This window comes from Synchiropus splendidus, chromosome 12 (assembly GCF_027744825.2).
Source record: "Synchiropus splendidus isolate RoL2022-P1 chromosome 12, RoL_Sspl_1.0, whole genome shotgun sequence".
NCBI lineage: Eukaryota > Metazoa > Chordata > Actinopteri > Syngnathiformes > Callionymidae > Synchiropus > Synchiropus splendidus.
Window position 1 is genome coordinate 8,315,309 of NC_071345.1, and position 26,863 is coordinate 8,342,171.

A 26,863-nucleotide genomic window follows, 5' to 3' on the forward strand; every position below is an offset into this window, starting at 1 on the left:
TGTCCTCCAAGCAAGCTTTGTTTATTAGATGACTCCACGTTAGGCGCATTTAGCCACAGTCCCATGAGATGAGTTTATTCTCTCGTGTTTCGTGGTCCAACTATCTCACTTTTATCCTGACCTAATTTAATTCCCAACTTCAACATGTGCCAGAAAATAAAAAAACGCTGAGGAGGAAATATTTACACGCTGAAGTGATTTAAGAAGCTGAATTAACAAAAAGACAAGGTAGATGGCAAGCTAACATCCCAGCAAACATTCATGTTTACTCTTTTTTAGTATTGTTAGTCTGCAAATATTTTAACAATTACAATAAAGTAAAGCCATCATTAATGATAGTGAGTGAACTAGATTGACAGAAATTGGATGGGATGGCTAGTCAGGCAAGATGGAAGTGAACACCAGGCTGAGATCAGAGGTACCATGGTCAAGTTAGGCAGTACCTGGTTAAAAGGCGAGTCACCAATAGCACCTGGAGAGGGAGAGCGGCAGGCAGGGGGAGAGGAGACCTCGCTGTTGGTGCCCTCCTCCCCTGACTCCTCTGTCACAGGGGAGAGAAGAGTGTGGCAGCGGCCTGCTGTCATCTGACCACACACACATCAAAGAAGCAGGTGATGGAAAAGAAGAGGGACGGAGTGCAAAAAAGAGGCGCGGGAAGAGTGAAAGAAAGATGAAAAGGAGAAGAAAAGAAAATATTAAAATTAAAAAGGGGTTTGCTCATTTAAAGGGAGTTCGCTAAAAGGATGCACATGCACACCATCACTCAACAAAAATCAGCCAATCCTAGCATGAGAGTCATAAGTAAATATAATATAATAATATGTACTGTTGTTGCAGTTTGGGTTTCACACAATGGACACCGATCTTGACTATGGCTTAGTCTAAGTCACGATAGTTGAATATTTTTTTACAGATGGAAATTAAATCAGGGAACAAGACACACGCTCTCACTAGATTTTTCAATTAATGTTTCTTCATAGTAAGACTCACTTACGGTCAACTACGTATTCACACTTCTCTCTCATCTGGAATGTGGAGCTTGTTAAAATGTTACCATTCTGACTTAAATCATCATGTCTTATTTCCAATACCAGAACCTTAAAAAAACTATGGTTCGCACTGATGTGGCATTCTTAGTTCTGAAATGATCAGATAAGCAAATATAAAACTAAGATTCTTCAATGGAGATTGAGGGTCTCTAAAAATCTTCTTGATCACATCCCATTGAGGGTCAGGTCATGTGAAAATGTCGTATATTTCTTCATTCATTCTGAGAGAGTGGACAGCAGCATCAGCTATCCTTGAAAGTAGCACAGTTGATGATGTGTCTGTGTTCTTCAACAGAGTGTAATGTGAGCCAGCTTCTGCTGCGCCGAGTTTTGGCAGCCTGCACTGAACTTGGCTAACTGACTCAGGACAATTTTTGTGCTCAAAGGACTATTTCCCGGGCTTTGTGATGCAATGCCATGAAACTCAGAGCATGTACTTGGTCTGCTGAAAATAAGAGGCAATCTTTTTCCACTCAATTGGAAGCTTCATGATGTACACACATACTGTAAACACATGCCCACACGCACACACAGTGATATCCTGTTTCCTGACAAACACCGCAGACAGGGCGACAACGCCAGAAAACTGCACCACAAAGAACGTTGCAGAGAAAAGACGAAGCAGAGTTTAGGAATAATTAAATTACTGTCAGAGCCAATGGCGGGTCAAATTAGGTTAGTGTGACACAGCAGAGTTTTAGCAGAGTCACTCCACACTCAGTTGTAGTTTAATGAAGGTGCTGAGTTTCTGAGTAACTTACAAGTCTTAACTAGGTCAAAATAATAAATTATCAATAACCTTTTAAACATTGTAGTTTCTGGCTACAGTTTTGGCAAAACTTCAGCACTCGTGAAACTTGTGGACTTTCTGAAACTACCATGAAAAAAGTACGTCGTGGGTAAGTTAAGTCAAGCATTCATTCACTGTGCACATGCATGGGTGTGTGAGCTTGTGCCCTTTGGATCAGGCTTTGCCACTCACCATGACAACAGAGGGGTGTGCTGGAAGCTGTTTGGAGCTATGGCCGGCAGCTGGCATGGCACTGGGCAGCTCTTCATCACTCAGCTCATCCATGCCGTCCGACAGGCTCTCCACCTCGCTGACCGTCAGCAGCATCGTGGCATGTTTGGCCTTCACGGTCAGCATCTTGCACTTGGAATGAAGCGAGGCGATCTGCTCCTGGTAGCCTCGGATCTTCAGGGCCAGCTCCTGTCAAAACATACCCCCACACAACACCACCCCAAAGGTCAGGAGTGTCTGGATCGGAGGTCGCGGGGCAATCAGAAGTTGCCGGTTAAAAAGGGGGGCTGTGAGGAAGAGCAGCCGAGTTGAATGTGTTGCCGGTATGTGATGAGTAAGTGGAGCATTCTTTCCTCTTCCTGGTCTTTTGCCTGGACAGAGAAAAGCTCTGCCTCACTCTCTCTTCTCTGTCTCTCTTCTGTATCTGTGAGCCAATCGGAGCCACACAGAGGCGGGTGACTCAGAGCTGAATGAAGCCGACAGACAGGATGTTTGGTTGAGAGAGAGAGAGGCTTGCAGAAATGGTTCAAAATCCCTCAAACACTCCCTCTCCCACACAGGAAAAACAGGAAGTGATCTCACGGCAAAGACCCCCCCCCACCACTCTGTCTACCGCTTGCTTAGTCCACCAATCCTCTGGCCAGATTCCTCCCAACAATAGAGCCGCAAGTAGCAAGGGGGTGTTTTGTGCAGAAAGAATGACAGAGATGGTGTCAAATTACAGCAATGGTATGAGCTCGCAGGGTGGGCTGGCTCCTCCTTCACTCCTCCTACTTTTTTTTTTCTCTTCTTCCTTGACCCGCAGATGGTCAATGCACTGATAATCAGGTCATGTGATAAAGTGGGCCAGTAGAGTAGCTGCTCTGTGCTCAGCTTAACCATGACATTAACTCTGACAGAGATTCCAGGCATGTGTGCCGATATGGATCCAGTCAGAGATCAGGTCAAGATGCACGATATCACACATTTGAAAACAATCTGTGCTCCATTTGAGTCCATTTATCTAATACTCTGCAGGCTTTTGCTGCATTGCCTTTGCTGCAATTATTTATCCCTGCAATGAGTAGTAAAACACTTCATGCTCAACCACACATTATCAAGAGACTGTGGGAGGGCAGGGAAATAAAAAGCAGCATCAGTGCATCAGAAATATTCTGAAACATCAGATGGAAGGATGCAGATGGAAGGATGCCGAGATCAAATTATCTTTTTTTAATCACAATTCATGTGTGAGTCAGTAGTTGATTAGTGGACTTTTTTGATAACCTAAATATCCTCCATGAAACAAAGCATAATCCATCACTGCTGACTGGGTGCACATAAGTGAGCATTAACCGTTCATCTTGTCGGGGTCTCAACTCTCCAAAAACAGGAAATTGTTGACCACCAGAGCGTTTCACTTCTCTTAATACAATTTGATACAATTGCAGAGTTTCTTTCCAGGTCATAATTTTCAGACCTCAGGAGTCATCTTGAATGAAACACAGCTATTAAAGGCTGAGATGATTTCAGTTTTGGTTGGAAGGAAATTTGCAGGTTTTTCACTCATATGACTGAGTTTCAGTAAAATGTGCAAGGCATGTTTCCGTGGTGAATGAGCTCCTACCACATTTGTACTTGAGTAGGTTTCATTTGAAATAATATATATATATATATATGGTCATAAATGAGAAATGTTACAAAAAAAAATCCACTTCTTAATAACGCATACCTTTGTAACAGGTAAGAAACATGTAATTTTCCTGAGGTAACCACCCAAATGGATTAATAAGTTGTCTCTTTTTGCAGTGTTAATTACTGATGTTATTTATATGAACTCACAGCTTCTGAATGGAGCGTCGAAATTGTTTATTGTGTGTTGCATTATATACTTAGAGCTAATAAAACCTCTGTTTACATGATGCATGGCTTCCATGTTGGATCAAAGAGCCAGGTGGCTGTTTTACCTCATGGTGCTGTATCTGGGCCTGAAGCTCCTGAATGTTGCTGGTGGCCACAGGCCGGTCCTGAATGATGCGATGAGCTTCTTCAATCAATGTGTGGAGGTTCTTCACTTCCTGCTCATATTGCTCATACTGCACCACGGCCTCCTGACAAAAATAGAGCATATATGTTTCATGCGCGAATCAGTTGGACAGCTTTGACTACACAGTCACATATGGAAGAATAAGCTCGGTCAATCTTTCACTTCCTGGTCCATTCTTTAGAGCCACAATCTAATAAAGAGGTGATGTTAGAGCCAGATTACTGGGTTAATGTCGTGAGACCCCTGCCACAAGTCTGACGCCTAATCTGCACTCCAACATACTTTCCAGTAAACTACAGACCCAGAGGATGGGAGGGGATAAACAGGTATTCCTCAGCATGAAAGGAACAGATTAATGTAGCTCAGGTGTAACAGTAGAACATAGAAGATGAACAGTACTGACTAAAGAAATGACGTCTGAAGAATACAGAGGATGTTATGAGCTAAACCATGTTAAATCCGACATGAAAGTTTTGTTTGATAAACGTGTCACTTTGCGCAGCGTGAATGGTGCCCTCTACCTGCAGGATGTTGCACTGTTGAATGGTTGTATGCTGCAGTTGGCTGGTGTCTTGCTGCAGCGTCTGAGCTGTGCGGCAGATAGGCAGACTTGCCAGGACCTCTTCTGGCAGTCTGAGGGCGCTCTGGCACTGCTGCACTGCTGCCACCTGCTGTTTAAAACCTTCCATTTCCACCAGCAGACGCTTCAGAGAGAACAGAAATCGTGTTGATTATGAAGTGATTCTCAGCCGCATCGAAGACTGGTAGAGATCATGTTGTCTTATTAAGAACACAGTCAGTTGAGATTTTCAATTTGGTTGCATCATATTTAAAAGGTCAAACACAACAAGGTTGGAATTGTTTCCATTGTCTGAATCACTTCCTTCCATTCAAATAGGGACAAAACAAGGATGCAGGAAAATCCAAGGCCTTGATGGAGGGTGTAAGTGAAAAGAAAAGTTGGATTTCCTGGCCCTCACCTGTCTTTGGGTGAGATGCTCTCTTAAGCTGAGTCTGTTGAGATCAGGAGAGGCCAGAGTCATTTGGACCTGCTCCACAGCAGCATGAAGACTCTTCACCTCCATCTCCAAACGCGACATGTCCTAGAAAGAGAGCCAAGTCACTAACCAGTGGGAAACCAGTGGGCCACGTTGTTGAAAATGAACAGTGCAGTAAAACGCTTCATTTTGGTCCGTGATTGGGTTACATGAGAAGTTATATTTCAAGGGATAATCCAAGATTCTGGTTGATGACTGTGCGGTCAATGAGAAATTAAGTTAAAATACAGTGTCTTTTAAGTCTTCCTACTAATCGTAGTTCATTATTCATATTTTTAAATTAAGCATCACATTTTTTTCAAAACGCACCCTATAATGCTGGCAAGTTCAGTCTTTCACCTTCTATAATTTACATTTATATTAGATAATATTCTCTTCTCTATTCTCCCTCCTACAGATTTTTTTTTCAGTTCACAAACCATTCATTGATTTAACTTTACAACATCTTTTTAGAGATGACTCACTGGGGATGAGTCATTCTCCCATGGTGACAGTGAAAGTACGTACCAATAGATGGCGCTACTGCACTATATAGCGCTCACGTTTAATTCAAGACGGTGTAACGCTCCATTTGCATTTGATAAAAAATGGATACCTTGGCTGCATCCTGCAGATTCTGGAGATGCGTCTTTGCAGTTTGGTGTAACTCTTCTGTGCGTCTGCCGAGTTGTTTCACCTGCTGGCTCCAGCATTCCATCCTCAACAGCTCTCCCAGCTGCACCTCCCTCTCCCCCATGGCTTCCAAGTCACCATGGAGACCCCGGCACTCCCGCAGCAACGCCTGTCATCACACCAACGTAAATTACAAGTCAAAGAGAAGAGCCTTTGGTGAGCAATTACGCTAATTAAAGTCTGGCCAACACACCGTACACTGAGAGTCTGAAACTCATTAGATCAAAATTTGTCCTAATGTTTTAGTTTTATAGGTTATTTAAATGTGTTAACACCCAATCTCCTCTCTCCCAACAGCCTGGAGGTATTTCAGCTCATTCCCTTGTTCTTAAAGCTCACACCAATACAAACGAAAACACTTGCTTTCCTTCATTATTGAAAAGATTTTACAACTCATTGAGTCACAAAATATGATCCTCTTGCCAGGTCAGTTAGAATCAAGTCTGATAGAACTTGTTTTTTCCTAAATCTAACCGGGAGGAGGAGCCTCACCTGGTGTGCCCGAATCTGCTCCTGAAGCTGAGTGGCAGAACTCCAAATGATATTCCCAGTGACCAAAGCCTCTGCCTTTTCTGTCCAGCCCAGGATATATTCCTTCAAGGATAGATACTCCTCCATTTGTTTCTCAGCCTGTTTTATCAGAGATGAACATTACAAATCTTGCCCATATGAGATTTAAAAAGGATCATGACTTGATCTAATGGCTCACCTTCTTCACTTTATTGGCTCTGTCCTGGACCTGCTGCGTGGTGTGGCGCAGCACCTCACTTAGCTTGGCAACAGCATCCCCCAGCTGCTTGCAGAGGAGAGGATTCTGCTCCCCGAACTCCTGCACAGCTGCTGCCAACTCGGCCAGAGAGTGACCACAGCACTCGCATTCTCCACAAAGAGTCTGGACAGAAGAGTGACATGAAAACGTGGAATGTTAAAAAGTTGCCTGAGGTTTGATGGTAAATTAATGCATGAACAGTAAACTACACTATGTATAATGTAACGGTAGGCTTCACTATACTAAAGCATCAATCCAGGCGAATCATAGTGACAGCTGCCATTTCAACTCCTGTGTGCTCATTAACCTTAACATCTGCAAAATGAATAGACGATTCCACAAAGGTTAATTGGTTCTTAATTAGTCAATCTGTCCAGTTTATTACTTTAGTGTCTTCTTTGGCCTCCTCCAGGTCCACGGCCTTGTTTTTCAATTTCAGAGAGATGTTCTTCAGCTTCGCATCAATGTCTTGGAGTCTGGAGTTGAAGTCCTCTTTCACATCTCGGGTCTGTTGCACTTCCCGCTCTCGTGCCTGGACCTGAAGCACATGTCCCAGTTATGAATCAAAAAGTGACGTTTGGAAAGTCATTAAATGTTGTGCTTCAGCTGATACCTGATCTTCAGCAGATCCCAGAGCAAGGGCCACTTCGGCCAGCTGCATGCTGAGCTCAGATGGCAATCCAGACTGCAGGTTCTCGTATTTGGACTGCTGTAACTCCGTCATGCGTTCTACACTCTGACGTCTGCTGATGACTTCACCATGAGCAACCTGTGACAAGATATCACCCACCAATGCAACATTAATGGGCTGTATGCTTTATATATACCTGTATATATATATATATATATATATATATATATATATATAGTTAAGAAAAAGAGTCAAAAAAAGACTTCCACCTCAAGCTCCTGAAGAAGTGAGTCCAGGTCAGCCGTAGGACTCAGCAACAGTCCGCGAGTGTCCTGAATCCATCCTTTGACCAAACCCAGCTCCTTCTCTACCTCCTCTCGCTCGCGCAATTCCTGGTGCACCTGACTCCTGCTGGCTCGTACTGAAACTAATAGGCTAGAAGACAAGAAAGTGGAGAACAAAATTAGAAAGAAACAAAGAAATAACAAGCAACTTTCATAAATTCCATGATATTTGTTTAGTACATGTGGATATATTTTGATGCATAGTGACTGGCAACGTTTATCAAGACTACATTGAAATGGCTTCATCCAGGCCCTAGGCAGGAGTTCCTAAAGAGGTGACTATAATAAAGCACCTCCAGTGACACAAAAGAACACCATAAATACTATTCATATTATTCATACAATTGTTTGACATCTGTAAGATGACTTGACCTACTTGCTACTTACCTGTCATACTGCTCCTGCATGTTTTGGATCTCTTGCATGGATTGTGTCTCCTCATGTCTGTTGTCGGCGTGTCTCTTCATCAAGTCTTCCTCCCTGTCGTGTCCTCTGAGGCTGCAGGAGTGCTGCCTCAGCAGAGCAAGAACGGACTGTTCCCTCTCCACTTCCTGGGTGAAAGAGTCATGGTACTCCAGGAGGCTTTGCAGTGCCGCCCTAGTGGCAGCCTTCTCAACTGTGCTGTCTGGGACTCGGCTGTGGAGGTCTTTGCAAAGTGAGTACGCCTTCTGCATCTGATGGGCAAGAAAGAGTTAATAGCAAGGTCAGAATATTGCACGTCTGATTAATGTTGAGCAAACAAAACTCTAACCACCCCAAAAGTAGGGTAACAAATCTCAGCCCTCCTGATTTATGTCAAACACAGGAATGTGAGTTCAGACTACACAGAGGTGACATCATATCTAACTGAACAATTGCTCCATTCAGGGTGAACGGACAACCGGAATTTGCCACATTTGAGGAAGCACGAGAGTCCCTCAGTTTGACCTCATTTCCCTTTTAGGAATGGTGCTTTGTGGGAATTCATCAGAGCTGCAAGCATTCAGAGCGAAGTTTTTTTTAAGGGATGAGGATGACGTTGTGTTTTGGCAACTTATTCGAGCCGGCCTACTGCCTGTCATTACATCACAGACACTGACTGTACTCTGTTGACCTAATTTTAACCAAGATTGTGTGATCTTTAGTTGACTGAAAACATTTCAAAAACGGGTCAGAGGGTGTTTTATTTACAATAAAAATACCTTTTCAGAGAAGTTCCTCCACTCCATTACAGAGTCCTCCAGCGCCCTCTCCTGCGTCCCTGCCACGCTGCGGAGCCTATTCCATCGTTTCGTGAGCAGAGACAGAGTGTGGCTGATGACAGCACCACTGAATTCAGAGGTCACCCGCTCCAACTCTGCGGATTCCTCTCTGAAGCCATTTAAAGGGAACTCAAGGTGATCTATGTTTGCCACCACAGACTGGAAACACAAGCATCGATAACAAACATTAGCACATAGTCCAGTAAGTTTAGCATGATATTTCACATATGCTTATATTCCTCCAGGCTACAACATTTTTATTGTGATTTCAAGGAACGTTACCAACCTTGTATCTCTCATATTTCTCAACAGCTTGCTGTAAACTTAAAGCTCTAGATGAGTGGAACATGGCCAACTTGTTCTCGAAATTCGTCATCTGTGCATTAAGTGTTTCTTTCACTTGTTGGAACGAGGTCCATCGAGCAGCACAGCTGAAATACAGACAGATAGCAACATCATGCAGGTTGTCAGTAATAAATGACTGAATTGGTTTAGTGTATAAATGCTGTAACCACAAGCATAACACATAAATACAAACCTTTTGTGCTGCTCACTGAAAGCATCAAGCTGATGTTTGATATTCTTGTATTTTTGTTGCATCCCATCAATGTTGTCTTTGAGTTTATTTATTGCTTCTGAGTCACAGACATGCACCAGCGAAGGTTGCAATGTATTCAGTTCCGCCAATCCAGAAGTAAAGTTCTCTTCCTGTGCTGAAACTTCTTCTAGGCGCGCTGAATCGCTTTCATTAAGCAGCTCTAATCCTGGGCGAGCGCCTTGGAGGAAATCCTCAGCGGAGTCCAAGTATTTCTGCATCGACTGCAAAGCTGTGTTGTGGCTCCTCACCAGAGACTGAGCTTGATCCAAGGCCAGCTAAAATTTAGATAGACGATACATTATCTGAGCATTCAGATATCTTATAACATGCAAATATAGAAACATACATTATCATGCAAAGTAAAATTTTGCTTTAAATGTTCACCACAAAATGTATAGTAGTGATATCTTTACACTGAATGAGTGCAACGGTAGTAAAAATTTTGGTAACTTTTTCCAGCTGGCAATGAAAACTAACCTGCTTTTTGGTAATTTCCTTGAGGACTTCATCTCCCAGAACCCTCAGCTCTTGCAGTTTTTCGTCCACTTGTACTGGAATGGCTTCTTTTCTACGATTAAACATTTCCACTTCTTCATTCCACAACGATTCTGCTACACCCAGTCGACTTCTCACTTCTTCCTCCAATAGATTCAGCTCATGTTGCTCTTCAAATACTCTTTCAACGTTGACCTCCGATCTGATCAACGGCTTGATCAAGGCGTCTCTGCAGTTCTGCAACCATTCAGAACATTTCCCGATCTCCCCAGACAAGTGCTCACATTTGGCGATCTTCTTTTCACTGTCCCTGATGCAACTTTTCAGCGATTGCAATGATTCAAGGCGAGAGGTAATTTCGTCAAAGGCAGCACGGTCGAAGTTGAGAGGAAGGCTTTTGGTCTGTTTGATACATTCTTCAGCCTGTGAAGTTGCACAGTCCATATTTTTAAGCAGCAAATAAAGATCCGAAATTTTATCCATGGCACTGATTTCCCCATTAGAGTTAAGTTTGGACAGATTTTCTTTGAACAACTCCATAGCTTGATCCAACCTTGCAACCACTTTCACATGCTCTTCGAGTGGTTTTAAGGAATCATCTAAATATTGAATCTTTTGTTTCAGTTTCCTTTTCAGTGTTTGAAAAAGAGCCACCAGATGACGTGTGTCCTCAGCGCTGCAAGTCATCCCAGTATTGCTACATGCTTCATTTCTTCCGTGCAGTTCGCGCACTGCAGGGCTGATTTGAAGAACACTTTGATTTATATTTCTGTACTCATTAATCAAACAAGCAAATTCCTCCGTATTGATATTGATAGTCTGCTTCTCAAGATTGTCAAAGTGCTCTCGAAGCTCCTCCAGGGCATTCCGAGTAACATCAAACAAAGTGCTGAGCTCTTTTCTCTCCATGATCATTTGTTGGACTCTGTCCTTTTTCTCTTTGGCCAGAGCAAGAATGTTGTTATACTGCTGAGGCAGCGCATTCAGCCTCTCATCTAGGTAGCAATGATCGATCTCGTTCAGAGTGGGAAGGATCTCCTGGCCTATTCTTTGGACAATAAGGAGTAGGTTTTCATACTCCGAAGCTTGATCGAGGATGCTCTGATATTTAGACAGCTGTGTCTGTAACTCAGCGCAGTCCTCGATGGAGCTAATGTCGACTTCAGGGAAAGTGACAGCATCAGCTTCCCTCAGCCAAAGACAAGTCTTGTTCAAGTCAACCTGAAAGTACTTCCTTGATATCAAAGCTTTGTCCAGGTCTGTGACACGCTGGGTGGTTCTCAGGAGAGCGCTTTCATAAACCCCCTGCAGCTCTTCAAGTTTGGCAAGTGTTTCTTCTCGTTCTTTGTCGCTGGCGTCTCTTTCAATCTCCCGTCCTTGCACCCACAGGGAAGCCAGCTCTCTTTGGTAGGATCTAAGACCGCTGTGGATGCCCCGACACACAGCTGCCTGTTTGGATAAGGCTTCGGGGAGGAGTGCGATGTGGTCGTCTATCAAAGCTTTCCTCTCCTGTTGTTGTACCCAAGTCATTGCCCTCCCAAGTCCCTGAAGAAACTGAGTTCTCTCTGTGAAAGCCTGCACACAAGATAAAAATGATTAAAGTAAAGCTGACTGTAACCAGGTTTATGTCTCCTCGATGTTCATTCATTTTTTTCATTGTTTTCACGCCAATATTTTGTCAAAGTAAATCTGAAAATGTCCTCCACATTTATTTGAAATGCAATGCTGCTTACCTTGCTGAGATATTTCCGCCTCTGGGCCACCCGAATCCCGAGTGCCTCCACCTCAGCCTGTGCCCGGTCCACCAGGACCTGGAGACCCCTCCTCTCACTCAGCCCCAACTTGGAAGCCACAGCTTGTGCTTCGCTGACTGCTTGACCTAAGAGCTGCTGACGGGCCTCCAGCTCTACACACACACTCAGGTGATCGAACAGGAAGCTCTGAGCCAAGTCAGGTGGCGGGCTGGTTTTCAGTGCAGACGTAATTGCAGGCCTCTGCTCCTCCACCCACTCACGGGCGTCCCTCAGCTGAGTTTCAACTCTGGCCAGGTCCTCCAGTGCTTGGGCAGACTCCTGAATCTTCTGCTGAATAAGAGATTCAAGCTGGGTCCAGCGATGCTCCAGATGTCCCACCTAGAACAAGAGCCAAACAAATTTTGGTATTTAAATGGGCTGATTTATGTCGAAGAGGCTGTTTTTTTCAGTCACCTGTTGCTTGACCAGCTCTTTGTCTAGAAGGCTGAGCCGTGGCAGAATAGCTTGTCTCTGTTCCCGGAGATCTTCGAAAGTTCCTCTTTGTTCCATGAGGTCGCTTGAGAGCTTCCTCAGTGCTTGTAAATGCTCCATTGTACTTTCAGTGTCCGCCCTAAACACAAAACCATTTATCACACGAGCGACAGTGTGCTAAAACGTTATGGTCGGCAGGATAACACTGAAGACAAATCTTTAACAATACACTTCAACATCCACTTATTTGATCTTCACCTGGCAAGGTAATCCCATTCTCTTGATATCTGATTGAAAAGTTCCTCCACAGCGATGACGCTGTCCTGATACTCTCCACTCCTCTGCATGTCTTCTCCCCGCAGGGCCTCCAGCTCATCAGCACGTTGAGCCATCTCAATCCAGGTTTTCTTCAGTCTTCTTGTTTGCTCCAGAATTGTAGATTCTCCGTCGTCTGTGAGTCTAATGATGATCTCAATGAGACGAGACACTTCCGACTGCTTCTCCCTTATGTGCTGTAGGAACTCCTGCAAAATAACATGTTGTTTGAACTGCTGTATACATATTTAAGTCTAAAACAAACTAAAAACAAAGAATGCATAAAAAGCATATGGACCTGCGCCTTGTCCAGCTGGCTCTGTGCAATCCTGGGCTCCAACTCTGCAGGGCTCCTGATGAGGATCTGAAGTTGCTGCTCCGTCTCTCTCAGCTGGATTTCCAGATCTGCCTTCTGCTCCTCAACATCTCTCCAGCTGTCTGCAACCTCCTCACAAAGCAGCATGTGCTCCTCGATCTAGACCAAGACACATGATGGCAACGTCACAAAGAGCAGATGTCAACGGCTATTGAGGAAATTATGATGATTCAGGTTACTGACTTGGAGTTTGATTTGCTGTATAGCTGCTGCAGTCTCTCTGACGTTCGAGACTGAAAGGTCACAGGAGGAGCAGACCAGATGGAGGTACGTACTGGCTTGCTCCTGCAGCGCTCGCTCTTTCTTCACCTGCAAACACAATCAGTGAAACATTAAGAGTGGACGAAAACCTTCTGACTATAATGAGTTCAATAAATTCAAATACAAATACAGGAAAATATAGGGTGTTTGAAGTGGATTTAAACATTTGCACTGATCCAAAATGGCTGCTAACCTGCAGAAGTGCCTCCTCTAAGTTGAGAGGAGTCGCCCCAGGAGGCTTGGGCTCTGCTGAGGCAGAAGCCAGCCACGTCTGGCACTGCAGCAGGGTGTCCTGAAGGCTCATGTGTCTCTGTAACTCATGATCCAGACTTTGGTAAACCTGTGAAAACAGAGGAGTCATAATCTAGATAATAAACACATCTGAATCCCTAACTCTTGACAACATTAGCCATTAAGAAGAATACAGTTCCATCTTATTTCCACTATCATCCTGATGAAATTGGCTGGGAAAATAGTGTTCAGACACAATGGCTGATCAAATCTTGACAAGGAGGCAGTTACTCTGTGTACCATTTGACAGGTGTTGAATGTGGAGGCGCCCACACCCACCGCAGGAGAGCAGAACAGTGAGGGTCTGATTGACAACGTTAATATGAAAGTGAATGAGATGAAAAGGGGGTGGGGCAAACTGGCACCAGCCCAATATATTTGGCGAAGGCTAGAGGGTTGGCAAGTGGCAGGATATTAGAGCTGTGTTGCGCAGGGACTTTGTTGGCAGCTACTGAAAAACCATGGTCGAGGTTCTACAGAAGCCAGTAGTGTCAGGGTGAAGTGAGGTTGGATCACAAAATGCCAGATTGGCTGTGTGAGTGGTGATAGAGGTTGGATCTTAGGGGTGAGCTATGATGACAAAATGGCACTTCCCAAACTGACAGAGTGGAGCTGGATACGATCGTCTTCCAGATCTACTGAAAAGTCTGAGCATTTTTGGCGCCAGTATAAAAACGAGGGATATGTGCGGATTAAATGAGAGAGATTGAGTCAGACGGTACGACTGGTAGAGGCTATCGCTGCCTGGCTGTGGCTGAGCTCCGTGTTGGCAGCTTTAATTGGTTGTGCCCTCTAAGCTGGCACTAAAGGGCTGTCAAGAGACTCGGTTAAGTGTTAAGGGAACCGGTTAGGATTAAGTGGACTATTTGGCTGTGAAAGAGGGCAATAATTGATTGATGGTGTGTGTTTCCTAAATGTTTGGACACACTTTCCTTCAGGGATGAATGTGTGTGTTAGAAATCTGATTTCTTAATATCCATCTTGATAAATTCTCTTCCTCCTCCTCGCTCACCCTCTGAGCTGTGCTACAGATGGCAGAGTAGCTGTCTCTGGTGCCTTGCTGGTGAGCCTGGACCTGCTGTCTGAGCCTGTTCTGCGCACGTTCTCCACAGCTTTGCACCAGGTGGTCGCCTCGTTCCTTCAGGCTTGCCAAGCGATCCTCGAAACCTGCTATTTCCTCCATGATGGCCTGTGAGGGAGAAAGTATCAAACCAAGGACATGTAGTTAAAATGTTACGTGAAATACTCTGCTCCAAACCAGTTCCAAGGAAACATGTAAAGCTATTTTGTACCATCAAAATGGACATTTACATTAACAGCAAAACTACCATTAAATTGCATTGAGTTGGTGGGTTATAGGCCTCAGGTAGTATCCTATGTTATATATATTTTTTAAGGACAAGATGTTTAAGAGGGATTTGTTTTCTCCCAGAATAACCACCACATCAGTTACCTTGTGTCTCGCTAGCTGCTGTGTAGCTGCGTCCAGAGTTCTGCTCACTGAGGGGTCAGGGGTCACTATCCTGCTGGACATCTGCAGCAGCCAGCGCTCCACTTCCTGAAGCTCATTATGATAGGCTTCCTGTTCCTTCACCTGCCCTTCAAGATTCTGCGCGAGGACCTGCAGGAGAAAATTCAACACCATAAAACAAAATGTGATACATGAGACTTCAGTTGTCAGTGATACTCATTAACCTGACTCACCGTTGCCATGTTACACAGCTCATTGTAGTCCTTTTGCAACCGGTTCATCTTGTCTCTGATGGAGGGATAATGGACAGATCCCAGCAGAGTTTCTCCCTTTTCCACCACTGACTTGATGGACACGTCATGTGACTGAACCATCTGCAACAGAACCTAAAGAACAGAGATGGGTGTCAATATTGGTGCTGGCCTGAAAGTGCTCATATCTGGCTCACATTGATGCTTTAAAATGCTCTCTTACCCATCATTCGTTGATTTACAACATGCATTCAAACATGTTCACAGAAAGCACATATAGCTGTGGAGCTAATGGGTTCAGATCCACAGGGTCATCCAAGTTGTGTACTAAGCAAATGTTTAATTATCTCAGCCATTTAGGTAATTGAGTCTACCATTATGCTGAATATTTTGCGAGCATCTTACAGATAGTGCACAGGTCCTTGTAATTCATAAATTTTATCTTTGTAACAATTGGCTCTTGGGATATTTTTCCCCTTAAAATGAAAATAGAAAATGTCTTGTCACCTTGTATTTGGCAAGCTGTGCCCTCCGTTGATACAGTTCTGCTTTGGGCTCCACAGGGGCACTGAGGATCACCCTGGTCTCCACCAACCAGTGAGCTTGAGCCTTATGGCGGTCGTGGAACTCCTTGGCTTGAAGCAACGATCGCTCCAGGAAGCTCTGCTGCTGCCGTAACCTGCTGCTGTACTCCTCCAGCTGAGAGAGACGAGCCTCCACTTCCTGTCCTAAATTCTCTGCCCCAGCCTCGTCCAGGAAACCTGCTGCTCTCTCTGCGTGCTCCCTCAATGACTTCAGGAAGCTGTGACCGTGCTGGAGATCCGACTGCAGTGCCTTGCGAAAGTGAAGCATCAAGTCAGGTTTGGAGTGAAATTCATCATGCTAAGGTGAAGAAACACATTCACCATGATCCAAGAGTAACTCTACAAACACAGCCAAATCTGCATGGTGTTGTCTGAAAGGCTTTGAACCCTCTAGGTAGGCTGACATCTACATGGAGAAATGTTGAGGAGACTGGGAGGTCATGATGCAGAGAAGGCAGGGTGAATAATATGAAAGGAGGACCCAATTATAAAGACCCTTAACAGGCAGCAGTAGCCACGGGGGTTTCCAGGGCAACCACAACACACCACACACACTCTGACACTCAATGGGTGGCCATCTAGCTTTCATCATCATTCCATTATTGTTTGAGCAGAGAATAGCTTCAGCCCACACTAACCAACAAACTGCAGCTATTGCGGTTGATATTGGATATCAGCCTGTTTGCACACATCCTTGTAAATGTGATGCTCTGACATTATTATTGACACTATAAAAAGAAGTCACGCACTATTTTCATCAACTGAAGTGTAAGAAAACAGTGGATTGGTGGAGGAGGTAACGGCCTCCAACATCTTCCCACTCACAGAGAACTGTTCTTCAATCATAAGATGAAATCATTACAACACGAAACAGCTAATAAAGGTCACATGGCGTGACTTTGCCAGCAGTTGTGTGACAATGACAATCCCGTCATGCTTTCTGAGTCGAGTTATGTCATGCTTGTGATCAGCACACATTCATTAATATTTACTATATTCTCTATTCAGCTAATGTGATCGTGTGGTGAAATTGAAATAAAAAGTATTCCATCTGTTCTAGCCATGAACCTGACTTTTGGTTTCTGTGTCGTATTCTATTTTCAGGTCTCAGTCTAACAGCTAAAGAAAAGCAGAGCCCCCTGCGGCATCACGACTGTGGGACAAGTGAAACTATGTGCACATCAATTGACTATGGCTATTGACTTGGAGTCTTTGTGTCAATGTATAATAATCCAGGCTCACTAAATAGCTCTGTGGCTCTCACTGCAGGAGAACAGGCAAGACCTAAATTGCTCAATTGCCATTAACACATGTGGAAGGACACATGTGGTGACACTCAAGCATCAGACGTTATGCAGACATCCAGCATTGATCTGAAAATAGATTGAAATGCACCGTAGCTTATTGTTGGTGCATCTGTGGAGAGACTTGCTGCAGCCAAAGAGAAATGAATCGAGGTGATATGAAAGTGTGATAGGTTGGAGAGGATTAATTGGTTTGAGGTATCAGGTCAGCTGGTTATTACTGCGGATGAATTCTCGGCACTGAGACGGTTGTGTGTGTGTTTTGTGAAGCGGTAAGGGCACTGCATCAATTACGGCGTCTGTGCCAGCATGCTCCTGACACCGCCGCTTCTTCATCCTCTTCTTCACATCGGGGGTCCCTTCCCCACAACCATGCTTGCACTTAAGCGGCGTACACGTTTCTCTTCATAAAGAGACAATCGATACTCTGAAAGTCATTCTTCATGCCTAATATCAACTAGCAAAACGGTGGGAGGTTTTTGCATGATCAGCAGCTAAATTATTTTCTAGTCAGAGAAATGAAGGTGCTCATTTTAGACCTGAACCTACCTCTAGCTTCTTCAGCTTTTTATCCATCGCCGGTCTGTCCAGAGGTTCAGCCGAGTCATTTAAAACATTGAAGCTTTTCTGAGTGGAGGTGAGCCAGTCGCTGAAGGTCAAGCAGAGATTCTCAGCCTCCTCAATCCTCCTTAGCTCCTCCTGCAGCTGCTTGATGCTCTCCTGAAATCAGAAAAAATACTTCCTCCTCATCACAGCAACACACCTTGTTAGTATTCCACAACCTCACTGTGGTTTATCACACTGGCTTGTCTGCTTAAATCACACATTTGTTCACACCTTTTTTTGCAAACTAGGTGAAACATGCCCAATTAAGCTGACTATGTGAAGGCACCTGCTTAAATGTCCTTGCTGTATAATGGCTTTTGTTGAATAAATCTGTAAGAATTAGCAGTAAATTACTGTTACGTTCAAGATTTCATTTGTTGATTATCTTCTGCTTATTCCTGTAATTGAGTGTCTGGGTGGATACACATACAGACTGTAAAATAAGAGTCATCAGTACATCTGAAAGTACTACTGATAATCTACAAATCAAATGTGTTTAAAACCAGGCAGTAGAATAACCCAGGATTTTAGTAACATACAGTAAGGCTTCTTTCCACTGAGGCAAAAAAGCAACAATCATGCCTCATTCACAGCTATGACCATGAACTTGGGGTCAGATTCAAGGATAAAAAATAGGCGCTTCTAATAGTAGAGGCAGGAATGGATAAACTGGGCTTTGTTTGTGGGTTCTATCAGCGAGTGAATCCTTCTTAGAAGACTACACACAGATGAAACAAACTCCACATGTGCACCCCAACAAAGAGTTTGCTATCATAAAGCCCTGTTTATAACCCCCAGCTGATATCTTGAGGTCAATATTGCTAAGAGCCTTCCTCCTGTGTGTCTCTGCTTTTTAAGATCTGTGGCCACTAAGGACAAAAACCCCGTCTGATCAGGCATACAACAGACAAATATCCCATTTCCCCTGCTCTTCTTTCATCTGCAGAATGTCAATAGCTGTTTCACAATGTAGTGGGGGGTTCATGTTTTCGATGCATTACCCACTTGACTGAGATTTGATTCAGTAATAACAGCATGAGGATGGAGAGCTCCTCCACCAGTTTGACACATTATTCACTCAGCTTGCAAATCCAGCGGTGAGAAGCTCCAATTAGGCGAAAGTGCCGAGCGCACACCTTTGCTGACTAGACAGAGTTAACAGCTTCCTACCTCAAGCCCATCTGGCCCCCACTTCACACCGCCTAATTACAGGCACCCATGATATGAGGGCGTTGCGTCTGTGAGTATGACTTCAAGTTTATTCATGCTTGACTTGACTTAGCAAGGTTGACAGGAGAGGTGCGCGCAGAGCCAAGTGAGTCAGGGAGGGCTTGGGTGTGCAGCGCAAGGTGTAAAAATCAATCTAGCGTGGGCAAGAGCTTTTTTCAAAGTGTGGTGGCCGGTGTGAGATTGCCTCCTGAAACGTTTAATTACAGCGTTAGTCCCAGACCCCAGCAGTAACATTGATTTTCTTTAGTTCCCCAGCAGAGCAGACAAATAGAGAGGCTGGAGGTGAGTACACAGTGCGACTCAGGGATGTGCTTCACAAGCAACACTATCAGCAATGCAGCTACCAGACATGACACAGAGAGCGGACACTTCAGAAGATGCAGCACTGCCTGACCTGGGGATTTCTAACATGACTCAAATTTTCTCATTAAAATAAACTGTACAACCAAAAACACACCATGATGGAGGCACATGATAATTATATATAGCCTCCAACATAATATGCAGGCAGTAATTTCCTTTCCCCACTTCCAATATCCATACTCTTGTAATGCACTGCAAGAGTCAAACTTCAACATTAGAGCTAAAACATTTGGGGTTGGAGTTGGTGGTTGTATAGGTGGAGTGAAATGAAGCTTCAGTCGGAGCCTTTACGATGTTGCACATTTTTAACGGTTTCTTTTACATGTGTGAACCCAAAACTACACAAAATATTGGATGGAATATCGTATAGATGGCTCACCTGTAGGTTGAGGAGCAGGGAATGGTACCGTGCAGTCAGCTGTGTAGCAGTCACACTCACACGACTACTGAGGTAGGTTTCCTCCAAAACCTGCTGAGCTAGAGATGACAGGCCGTCCACTTCACCCTGTCGAGCGAGCACCGTCTGAAGACAACCCTGATTCCGGAGAAACAAATGGATAACTGTTACAGTGGGTCCCAAAATACCTCAAATAATGTAGTAACTTGGGATGCTGACTAGGAAAGTTACATTTATCCTAAATGCATTGAGTCACTGCTCAGACTATCAGCAAGAAAAAAAACAACTTTAATTTCACGGTATAATGACTGGCATTGCTTTTTGTAAGCAAATCAAAGAGCGAGTGCATCTGCTTTTCTGAGAATACGAAAAATAAATTAAAACAGCAGGTTTGTTAATTTTAGGTTGGTTGCCAGGCAACCACCTTTGGCCATTTAGGAATAGACAAATAAAGCTCTGTGTCTGGAAATGTCAAGCGTCTGAGTTAATAGCATGCAGTGATCTGCTCATGATCTTGATCTTACAAAGCACTTCATTTCAAAATGGCATGAAATCCACAAAGCTCAAGAGACCGACTGGGTAAGAAAGACATGTTTTCACCTTAAGTTTCTTCATCTGAGTTTCCTTGGTGGTTCTGTCCGACCGCCGGTGTGGCCTCAGGTCAGCGACCTTCTCCATCTCCTCCAGCCACTTGGTCAGACTGATGAACCTTTGGCTCATTTCCTTTAGTCTCGTCAGTGTGGAGCTCAATGTGGCCTGAGTTTCTTCCAAGTGGCTCTGGTAGGTTCCCCATTCCCGCTGCGCTGTGTCAAGAGCTCTGTCCTCAATCTGAGGCACGCCCCACGGAATGACTCGCTCTCTGCTCGTCAGCACTGATGAAAGCAAAGACTGGCCATTGGAGCAACTGTCCCGCAGGTTCTACAAAGGTAAGAAGTTAAGATGAATGAAGTCCAATTCCAAGATATTTAACTCATCTTAAGAATATCAGTACTTGTAGCTGGATCAGAGTTTCCTCCAGGTTATCAGCGTTCCACTCTGGATGAGACAACGATGCCAGAGTTGTCTGCTCCTGCTCCAGCCAATCCTCGAACACATGAAGTGCCCTCTGATACTCTTGATGGACCTGCACCAATCCTTTTGCTTTGCTCACTGCATTCTGCAAACCCATTACGAAGACAGAGGTGGTCAGCACAGCCATGAAAAGAGACTAGTATAAGCATCCTTATGTGTAAATGTTTTGAACCTTGGCTTTTTCTTTGATGCTGTTGTATTGACACTGCAGCTGTTGGACCTCATGCTGGGTTGTGCAGGGCTCCGCCATATTGGAACCCTTTGTACCGATGGTCTCCAGGGGACTGCTGTGACTTAACACTTCCTCGTAGAGAAGCTGAAATAAAGAGACGTTTGGTGTTTAGGATTTTAAACAGAATGAAGTCCTCATTCGACCTGACTTAGATATAGGTGTGAATGTGAACTGAAGGTCTCAGATGAGACTTGTGCAGACATGTTAAACCTTGACTACCTTGGTCTTTCCCAGGTTAGCAGTCTTGTCCCGCATCTCAGAGTACTGCCTGTCAGCGCAGCTGAGCGTTTCATCAACTCGGTCCATCCAAAGCACAAACTGACTGACATCCTCCTGATAGCTGGTCCACTGCGACAGAGCACCTTCCAGCTGGCTGGGATGCCAACGTGTGATGAAACACAGACACAAATTTAATTCCTTCTAATCTGACTGTAGATTAATTGAAAGACATTGGCATCGAGAGGTTATCTTATGTGCTGAATGATCAGACCTAACCTTTTACACTGGATGGATGAGGAGAGAAGAGAGTCCCAGGAGTCCTTGAGGTCCTGAATTTGTTTTCGGATCACAGGGACTCCCTCTGCCGAAGTATTCCTCTGAACTGCCTCCCCTCGTGTCAGCAACATTTTAAGCTGGATCTCGCGCTCCAGACGGGCACCCAGCAGAGCCTGGGTTACATAAAGATGCGACCAAGAAATATGTAAATCACTTAATAGGCGAGAAATTTGTTGCATAATGGAAAATCTGTGTTCCATTTATGCCAAAGGCACTAAGGGACCACTATTGCAGGCCCAATTTAAGACTTGTAGTAGCACAATGACACAGTCTTAATTGAACTTACCTCAAGCTGTGACATTCTCTCCTCCAGCACACTTTTATTGTTGGTGGCGGAGACGCAGGTGCCAATGACCTTCTGAGCTTCACACACCCAGTCTTGAAGCTCTTTCAGCCCCCATGAGAAGAGCCGGTGTTCTCCTGCTACGCGTTCAATCCGTGAGGCTTTGTCCTGTGGAAATGAAAGCATAGAACATCTGAAAACAAAAATGGCTTCAGAAGACAACTGGAGAAAAACCACTCGGCAAGAAATTGTCAACATCAATTAGCAGTGGCTAAGTATAGAGCAAAAGCCCATGGAAGCATTTCATTTGCATGCAGTATGGCACTCTATTTACATCTTGTTTCATGTCCTCCCTTGTTCTCAGACTCTTTATGGTCGGGAATGAGAAGAATTAGTCAACAAAGGAAATGAACAAACCCATGCTACATTAGTAAAATCTTAACATTGAGGTACCATCTATATGTTTTCAGTCATTTTCATTTTCATTCAAAACAAAGGTTTTCTTAAACCTAGTTTGATTGACTGAAGAAAGGTAGCAACAACAAACCTTAAGAAGTCATTTTAAAAGACGTCATGCCTCTGTGTCTGGCAGGGAAGGGGAGCTATAAATAGCTCTTTGCTAGACAGCAAAAATAAATAAATCCCATTCATCTTAGTTGGGAGACTCTCGTTGTCCTGTGCCATAGAAACGCTGCTTTGCAGTCAGGGTGATATTTGTTCTGGGTCAAATAAATCATCAGCATCCCATCATTCCAACAAGAAGCTCCAGAAAGGTCAATTTCTCAAATACTGACATGTTGTGGTTATGCCATTTGAGAAAGTGCTCTAGAGCATGAAGGTGCTCAGTTTTGCCCTTTCTTGTTTGGGTTGAAGCTTGAGATGGAACGGCATTGACTGAGTGAACACTTACTACATGAGTAGATATAGAATTTGTGAGCTTCCATATTTTTATGGAAACACAAAGATTACAGAGTAAATGACACAATAACACTCACAAATACAGGTCAACGATTGAGAAAGAATTATTAGCACATTAATTGCTGAGATAAGTGCACTTTTAATTATAAAGTCTGCACCAAAATGCATTGAGGATGCTTAAAATATCCCAGTAAAAACGTTTTTTACTAAACAACAACGCTAAAAAAACACTGCAATTTATGATTGGAGGACATGATGGAGATTTTGGACCACAATATCTTAAATACCCAGAATAAATAAAGGACAAAAACACTCAAATATCAATTCAGGAATGTTTTGTCATAAAGTCTGTGATTTAAGATAGTAGGATGACTGATGAGTGTCCAAGAGGGGGTGACATACTTTGGGGAAAGACTGTGAAGCAACAACAAAGGAGTTCCTGGGAAAGAACTGGTTACCTTGGTTAAGTTGCTGAGTGCTAGGTACTGGGCTGACAGTTGGGATACTCGGTGGACAAAGCCTTTGCCAGCCGCCTGTCCTTCCCACAGGCGATGGGCTCGTTCTCTGAGCTTTCCCAGTTCTGCCTCCCGACCAGCCATCTCCTCCAGTATACACTGAACCACCATGAGGGAATGGCAGGATTAGATGGTGTGACACAGAGATGGGAAGGACAGCATGACACACACAAAGTTGTTGACAGCAGAAAAGACACAGCAACATTCAAATGCGAGGACAGAAAAGAAGCCCATCAGCAGTATTCCCTTTATGTGCTAGATTTAAAGTAGAAATACTGTCAGTCAGACACAAGACAGACAAGTGGAAACCAGATAACATCCAGCAGAGTCAGGGATATCAATGCCAGCAGGTACAGTGGGCTCTACCAGCATCACGACAGACAGTGAAGCCAGCGTGGGCCGTATTATACTTCAGGTGCTAAGGGAAGAAATGTAATTACTTGCAGAGCCACACAAAGGCAATGGTGCTTCTGCAGCGACTGAGTAAAAACAAAAATAGCAACAATAAGGGGATGCTTCGAGATGGGTTTGATATCTTACTCCTTTGTCAGGTTTATCTGTTCTCTGTACCTCTATTCTTTTTGTTTCTGCCAGACATGGCAGAAGCTGTTATCGCATCCTGAAAGGGGTTCTTAGCCACACGCCGCTTCCACTGTGACAGAAGGGGGAATTAATTAGATTCCCAGACTTTTCCTTTGACTATTATGTCAAGTCGTTGCTCTATTTTGATCCAGTGGCGCTAGACAAATGTAATTAGGCCCTTCTGCTCCCAGCTGACTGGGGTTGTACTTAAGGGGTGCTTATCTAATGGAAAGCTACAACTATTCAGAGGCGTTTAAATTTGTATAGAATTTAGGGAGGTTTCAATGAGGAGTTATTAAAAGAATGAATGACTGGATCGGTTTCACGTAAGAGAAACCAATTAGCGACAGGAGGGATCAAAGGGCAGCGATGCCACAAAGAATAACAACAATAGCTAATGTCAGGAGTCCAGGGCTATTGTGCTCCTATATTGTTTGGTATTTTGAAACTGCGAGGGTCTGAAAATAATGTGTAGGCATATCTAAAATGAAAGGACACATCCTGTGAATCTGCAGTTGAATTAAACCCAACAAAAAAATGAAAAAAGCTGAGTGCTTTGTATTATGTCCATCTCTGATAAGGGCTTTTTTCCAATGACAAATGACAATAATTAACATTGTATTGGTCTATTGTCCCTCTCTGAAGGGGCATTGTTGGTTTATCCAACAATTACATGTTGCTGATGTTGGATTGACATCTTTGACAGTACCACTGTCACACACTTTAACACTGGTGTGGCATGGTATGTCAGCCTGTATGGACTCTACTCTTAAATATTCCGGAGATGCATTATGAAGTGCAATAAAATACCTGCAGCTTGCCAAACTCCTGCTTCTTGGCTGCAAGGTCGTGCAGCCGAGTGCTGCTCTCCTGAACTCGCATCTCCGTGCAGTTCAGCCATTCCTGCAGGGGTTCGGCGCTTTCTTCAAACTCCGTCATCTGAGACTGGAGGTTCTGCAAACAAATGCACAACAAATTTGTGAAACATGTTGCCTCAGTAAGACTTCATAACAGCCAACAGCCTCTGAATTCCACTGGAGCTTAAGGTGGGGCTTCAGGTTAGGTACTTGTAAGCGTCTCAAAAGAGAATGGCAAAAACAGCATTCGAGGTAAGCTGCATAGTTTTGTATGTTTTACTAGGAACAAAGTTCATTGAGAATTTTTTTTTATCCGTTTTTAAATGAACGAAGAAATAATAATATACTATTATGAAAAAGGGCCACAAAATAAGGGAAGGATACCATCAAGACCACATTGAGTTACAAGACGTACTTGGTTTTGTCTCTCTTTTTACTAAGTACATCAATTTCTTCAGCTCTGTGGGTTTTAGATGCACGCTACTACCAGACAAAGAACAGTAGGTGAATAACAATGAAAAAAAGCTCCAGGGCGAAGAAATTCATGTTTGTTGTTTGTACAGAGACTGGATCCAGGGACTCCCTTTTTGTGTTTTTCCAGACAAAAAAGAATCAGAACAAAACAAACCTTGAGAGCATCTTCCCTGAGCTGTAGGTTATTCATCAGACTCTTCCAGTCTTCTCTGGTGTTCGCCACCTTTGCCTCAATTCCCTCCACTCTGTCTTTGGACACCACGGCCATCAGCAGCTCCCCGCTGGCCCCTACTGTACTCAGTCTGGCCTGGCCATGCTCCCTGTCACTCAAGAACTCCTGTGGGGATTCACACACAAAGACAAAGGGATGGAGAATTAATAAAAAAACACAGAAACAGAAAGTTAAAGGCATTCGCTGAATGACAAAATATTTGTGCTCTTACCAAGGGAGTGACTTAAAAGAATGCAAATCCTATTCAACAGATTGTTCTGTCCCACTCACGCGACAAAAAGACCAACCTGGACAGTCATTAACCATTCTAAACATGTGGGCTGAGATAAGGGCATGACCCAGAGAAAAGTTAGAAGGCCAGCAATGTGTTAGTTTTACATATCTCCTCTATCCCACCCACAGAAAATGTGCACACACAAACACCCCCTCTCCCACAGAGCCGCGCCGATGACAGTAGCGCAGCAGGGACCACTCCACCATCTGTGCAGTCAGCACATCACGAGGACACGCTAAAGCCGCACACAAACACATGGTACTGTACGTCCACACACAAGCGCCGAATGGCAGCATCCACATCTGTCGCTCTGCCTTCATATGTGTCTTTTACTTCGCTCTCACATGTTACACCGCTGTCTTTTTCGCACTTAGCGCCGCTCCCCCTGCTGCCAGTGTAACTGTACACCACCAATTAAATGTGACACAAAAGATGCCCACGCCCCTCCTACGCTAGCCCTCCTGGAGGTCAGCCATGTGGAAACATTGTTCCACATTCCTCACCAAGTCAATAATAAATAAAACATGACGGTCTTTTTTATTCCTCTCGCTCCTCTGCTGCTGTGACATTCACTCTCATCTGCAGGACGGAGGCAGAACTTCAGATAAAGGACGCACATGTATCACATCATAATTCAGATTGTCCATTGTCTGCTGTACTTTTAAGCTGCTGTTTCAAAACAGCCCAAAAAAAGACAGCTCTGAGCACTAGCGTTGGATGCTGTCAGGTGCTTGCGAGGTAATTAACCGTCTGATGAAAGGGTGTGGGGCCATCTACCTTTTCTGACAAGCACCTGACTGTAAGCCAGGACACTGCGGTGTTGTTAAGTGGCTGCCAGACAGTCACACCTGCCAATGCTTCAGAAAAAAGTAGAGACTCAATAGAATAAAACGCACAGAAATGTTTTGAAGACAGTCGCGAAAGGACCCTGCTGCTCTCAGGGATCCAGCTTGGCAGTGAGCCTACTTTCACCGTATCAAGTCCAACAAGCCACTGGAGGACACTTAAAAATAATTAAGAGGTTTTCTTTGTGTTAACCAACAGGAATGGGTATTGGAAATAAAAGGCTGTTCTTTTCACTTCCGCACATCGTGAAACGTTTGCTCCTCAAGTGTGAACAACTTTCTAAATTCCACATATTAAAACACTCAAAAACATTTTACTGTACATCTCATATACACACTAGTCCCTTGGCATGTGGTCACCATGAGCAGAAGATATCGGGAAACGTTTCTCTCAATTAATGGTAAAGCTTTTCTGGGGACTTCATTAACCCTCAGAAGTATTTCAAC

General features: G+C 44.0%; 1 protein-coding gene across 13 annotated transcripts in view; it reads right to left on the bottom strand.

Annotated features, from left to right (window-relative positions):
* The window catches only part of syne1a (spectrin repeat containing, nuclear envelope 1a), a 111,551-nt gene that overhangs the window by 24,982 nt on the left and 59,706 nt on the right, over window positions 1-26,863 (bottom strand). For 11 of the 13 annotated variants that reach the window (XM_053880198.1, XM_053880199.1, XM_053880194.1 and 8 more), the window contains 37 exons: window positions 25,220-25,402; window positions 24,545-24,688; window positions 23,096-23,251; window positions 21,723-21,887; window positions 21,377-21,549; window positions 21,101-21,254; window positions 20,822-20,965; window positions 20,570-20,734; window positions 20,179-20,496; window positions 19,561-19,716; window positions 17,532-17,702; window positions 15,602-15,928; window positions 15,077-15,229; window positions 14,826-14,993; window positions 14,385-14,561; window positions 13,275-13,421; window positions 13,004-13,129; window positions 12,743-12,919; window positions 12,388-12,653; window positions 12,112-12,268; window positions 11,638-12,036; window positions 9,887-11,479; window positions 9,350-9,684; window positions 9,098-9,242; window positions 8,752-8,970; window positions 7,958-8,244; window positions 7,496-7,661; window positions 7,209-7,364; window positions 6,981-7,133; window positions 6,536-6,718; window positions 6,319-6,456; window positions 5,750-5,935; window positions 5,077-5,199; window positions 4,618-4,800; window positions 4,017-4,160; window positions 2,032-2,259; window positions 444-584 (listed from right to left, as the gene is read on the bottom strand). In XM_053880198.1, the coding sequence (XP_053736173.1) occupies window positions 444-584; window positions 2,032-2,259; window positions 4,017-4,160; window positions 4,618-4,800; window positions 5,077-5,199; window positions 5,750-5,935; window positions 6,319-6,456; window positions 6,536-6,718; window positions 6,981-7,133; window positions 7,209-7,364; window positions 7,496-7,661; window positions 7,958-8,244; window positions 8,752-8,970; window positions 9,098-9,242; window positions 9,350-9,684; window positions 9,887-11,479; window positions 11,638-12,036; window positions 12,112-12,268; window positions 12,388-12,653; window positions 12,743-12,919; window positions 13,004-13,129; window positions 13,275-13,421; window positions 14,385-14,561; window positions 14,826-14,993; window positions 15,077-15,229; window positions 15,602-15,928; window positions 17,532-17,702; window positions 19,561-19,716; window positions 20,179-20,496; window positions 20,570-20,734; window positions 20,822-20,965; window positions 21,101-21,254; window positions 21,377-21,549; window positions 21,723-21,887; window positions 23,096-23,251; window positions 24,545-24,688; window positions 25,220-25,402 (8,406 nt within the window). Of the gene's footprint in view, window positions 1-443; window positions 585-2,031; window positions 2,260-4,016; window positions 4,161-4,617; window positions 4,801-5,076; window positions 5,200-5,749; window positions 5,936-6,318; window positions 6,457-6,535; window positions 6,719-6,980; window positions 7,134-7,208; window positions 7,365-7,495; window positions 7,662-7,957; window positions 8,245-8,751; window positions 8,971-9,097; window positions 9,243-9,349; window positions 9,685-9,886; window positions 11,480-11,637; window positions 12,037-12,111; window positions 12,269-12,387; window positions 12,654-12,742; window positions 12,920-13,003; window positions 13,130-13,274; window positions 13,422-14,384; window positions 14,562-14,825; window positions 14,994-15,076; window positions 15,230-15,601; window positions 15,929-17,531; window positions 17,703-19,560; window positions 19,717-20,178; window positions 20,497-20,569; window positions 20,735-20,821; window positions 20,966-21,100; window positions 21,255-21,376; window positions 21,550-21,722; window positions 21,888-23,095; window positions 23,252-24,544; window positions 24,689-25,219; window positions 25,403-25,508; window positions 25,696-26,863 lie in introns of those variants that run through there. The other 2 variants (XM_053880206.1, XM_053880201.1) reach the window with 2 other exon arrangements.